The sequence below is a fragment of the Austrofundulus limnaeus genome, unplaced genomic scaffold (genome assembly GCF_001266775.1).
Source record: "Austrofundulus limnaeus strain Quisiro unplaced genomic scaffold, Austrofundulus_limnaeus-1.0 Scaffold1308, whole genome shotgun sequence".
NCBI classification, from domain to species: domain Eukaryota; kingdom Metazoa; phylum Chordata; class Actinopteri; order Cyprinodontiformes; family Rivulidae; genus Austrofundulus; species Austrofundulus limnaeus.
In genome coordinates, this window is record NW_013953710.1 from 57,503 (window position 1) to 60,888 (window position 3,386).

Consider the following 3,386-nt stretch of genomic DNA (forward strand, 5'->3'; position numbering starts at 1 on the left):
TATATATATATACCTGAGTGGTCTGTTGACTGACCTTTGTATTTGTTCAAACAACTGTTATGGGCAGGTTGCAATATAAAAAAACTGTCATAATCACATCATGTCATTATTTGACAGGAGTTTTACTTTTAAAATGTAAGTGTATTTAATTTAATTATAATGTAAATACAATAAAAATCAAACCAAGAATTAGAATAATTATAATTTTGGTATGGTAATGTCTGACTGGGCCTCGTGTCACTTTATGTTCAATAAATTGAGCCCCAAAGTCAAAAAGGTTAAGAACCCCTGGTCTAGTCTAGTCATGGAGAAAAATCATAAACTTTAGCTAATACTTTTACTCGTGGTATACGTTTTCCCAGTTAGTATAATTCATGCATTTATTACTAAAACAAAAAAAAACAAAAAAAAACAAATAAAAGTTTGGTGATTCATGCAGCAACTGAGGTATTTCAATATGCTGAAATATTTAGCCAAATGTAATTAACACTTATTTTAAAAACAGACCTTATACTTGTCTCCCTCTCCTTTAGAGTGGAGGAAGTATTTGCTCATCTCCTGTGTGAGGACTGATACAGGATTGTTAACCTGCGAAAGAACAGAGGAAAAATCTGTGACTCACAGGATCGTAAATCTATTCTGTAACTGCAGTTCAACACGAGAGCAGATCATCTGTCACTCAAACTGAAACTAATGATGGTGGGAAAAACAGAAGAAAAAAATAAACTTTTGAAATGGTTCAATATGATTTTTTGGCATTTATGTCTCTTGATCTCTTTGAAATGGCAAAAAAGTAGCATGCACCCTACCTGAATATTAAAGTTGTCCAAGATGGAAATGAGCTCTTCCTTTTTCGTTGACAAGACCTGACCTAAAGGATGAATAGTATGTTGTGAATCCTTCCACTAGTGGATATATTATGATCACAATAGAGAATAACCTCTATTTTATATATTAGCTGGACATCTAAGAACATCCTGCATATCAGCACCAACCAGCTAACCTGTGGCTGAGTCTTTATATATAAAAAGAAAAAAAAATCCCAAAGCATGAGAAAAGAAAAGCTCTTCTACACCTGTTGTACTTTTGAGTTTATAGGTTCTCAGCCCGTCTCGTGTTATTCTCAGGTCTACGATGATAGACGGACCGTACACCTCAGGTTTGTAAGCGTCTCTTCCTTTGTTCCGCAGAGTGATTGATACATCTGCAGAACTGGGGAAACAAAAATACTTTAAGACTATTGGTGAAAATAACAGTATTTAAAAAAAACACTTTTTACAATTCTGCATTTAATACAGGACAGATAAGTCTGACCATTAGGTAAAGCAGTAAGTAAGCTAAAAGTTTTGGACATTAGAGCCAACCTAAACCAAGAACAACTACATAAAAATAAAAAAAGACTTTTATAAATCAACCAAATTGTAACTTCTATTCTACAGAAGCAGTTAAAACACGACACAAGATGCCTACAGGTTTACCTTTCCCCTTCTTTCACAAAGCCCTTGAGGGATGATCCTCTGTTTGTGGATTGTGCGTTTCCTCCCAACGCAACTATGAGAGCTGTCAGTATGGCACTCTTTCCGCCTGTTACAAAGAGTTTGCACACACACACAAAACGATAGGAAAGATGAGATACACAAGTGGCAGGTGCTGAAAACTTTGGCAGTTTTGTAGATACAGTGACTTAGTAAATGTTATGGCAASTTCAACAAATACAATAGAATGGCTTTATTGTCATTACACGCATGCATMACGAGATTAGAGCCACTCCCACAGCAGTGCAAATACATATTAAAAGAAAGAAAAGAATAAAAGAATAAAATGAGCTAAAATATGCCTAAACATCTGCATGTATACATAGATGTAAATATATGCACATATATACAACAATAAAAAAGCACGACAGTCAGTTGTAAATGTAAAACTAAAGTAGAAGAAATAAAAACGACATTATAGCACATTGTTTAAATATTGCACATTTTGTATATTGAGGTATATGGATTATGCTGGTATTGCAGGTGATCATTAACAAAATAAAGTGACAGGTGTCCCACAGTATGTATGTATTTCACAGCAATAAGTTTCTAGCTGATTGTAAATCAGGAGTCAGTGCATGCGAGAGTTCAGTATGATATAATGATATAATATAATGGCTTTTGGGAAAAGGCTGCTCTTGAATCTGTTTGTCCTTGTTCTGGTGCACCTACAAAGATATGTGTGGTTCACAAATCAGGTCTTATCATGAGTCACACATAAAGCAATTTCAGATATCTGGAATATAAGTGTGGTGAAATTGATTTAATGTTAAAAGGGCTTGCCACAGCCATCTGTGTTTGCTGCATCAGCTTCACTTTGCTACAGCTGCTGATGATTTAGGAAGAGGACTTAAACTGTTAGGATGCCTCATTTTAAATTAAATTAAACTCAACTTAAATTATAAATACAGACTTAAAGTGAATGATTTCCTTTCCCAAGAACCCTCAGTTGAGAAGGCGTGTACTTACTTCCATTGTTGCCAACAACAAAGTTGACATTGGAACCAAAAGCAAAAGGTCCAAGGAGGGAGTGGCACATGAAGTTCTTCAGTGTGATGCTCTCCACAATGCCTGCATCACTAACCACTTCCCCACTACACTGGAACTACACACACAGAACTTGTGTCAATGACTGTTCGTAGCTGCAGCATTACAAAACTTAGCTCTGACATTTCAATACAACTGTGATGTGGCTGTGACATCTGCCTACCCGTTTGCTTAAAGCAGAGTAGTCCCCGTCACATTCGGCAGCTTCCTTTCCGTCCACCTCACCATCCGAAGAAGATCGGATCCGTTTGTTTGGGTTTTCACCGGCAGAACTGGTGCTTGTCCTGCGTTTCGCCATCTTGGTCGCTGTCATCCAACAAACGCCCCTCTCTGGCAAACGAAACCGAAAGGATAAGCAAATTAATGTAAGCAGACGTTCAGCTGAACTCAACCTAAACCCCAGTGAACGTTAACAGGCTACTCAGATCACTGGTTCTGGATAAACACGTCATGCAGATCAATGAGTTAACTGAAGTTAACGCGGGTATGGCAACAGACATTAGCCGTGAGGTAGCCTACCTAGCTAACGACGTCGCAACATGCCATTAGAAAGTCAAATAGCAGCTGGTTGTATTTTGGTTCGCTTCATCTCGTCACAGGCACTTGATTGAACTCGTAAGGGCGACTTGTGGTATTACTTCCTACCTCGTTTAACAAGTGGTTCAGTTGGTTCCCATCACAGCTCATGTTAAAACCCCCGCATCGAATTCGCGCTATATTTCTGCTGAAATATCGCGTGAACGAACGAGATTACCGACAGAGTGACGCCTATGGGAAAATTACATGGAAGTTTCTATATATATA

The 3,386-nt window shown here is 37.6% G+C and overlaps 1 protein-coding gene across 2 annotated transcripts in view; it reads right to left on the minus strand.

Moving 5' to 3' along the window:
* LOC106534929 (structural maintenance of chromosomes protein 6) overlaps nucleotides 1-3,309 on the minus strand; it is a gene marked incomplete at its 3' end in the record, with an annotated part of 8,401 nt that extends 5,092 nt beyond the window's left edge. Inside the window, 7 exon segments of one of the 2 annotated variants that reach the window (XM_014031736.1) lie at nucleotides 508-588; nucleotides 810-871; nucleotides 1,076-1,212; nucleotides 1,479-1,584; nucleotides 2,505-2,640; nucleotides 2,746-2,912; nucleotides 3,228-3,309. In XM_014031736.1, coding sequence (XP_013887190.1) covers nucleotides 508-588; nucleotides 810-871; nucleotides 1,076-1,212; nucleotides 1,479-1,584; nucleotides 2,505-2,640; nucleotides 2,746-2,895 — 672 coding nt within the window. 2 annotated transcript variants of the gene reach the window in all.
* Nucleotides 3,310-3,386: the final 77 nt, after the last annotated feature.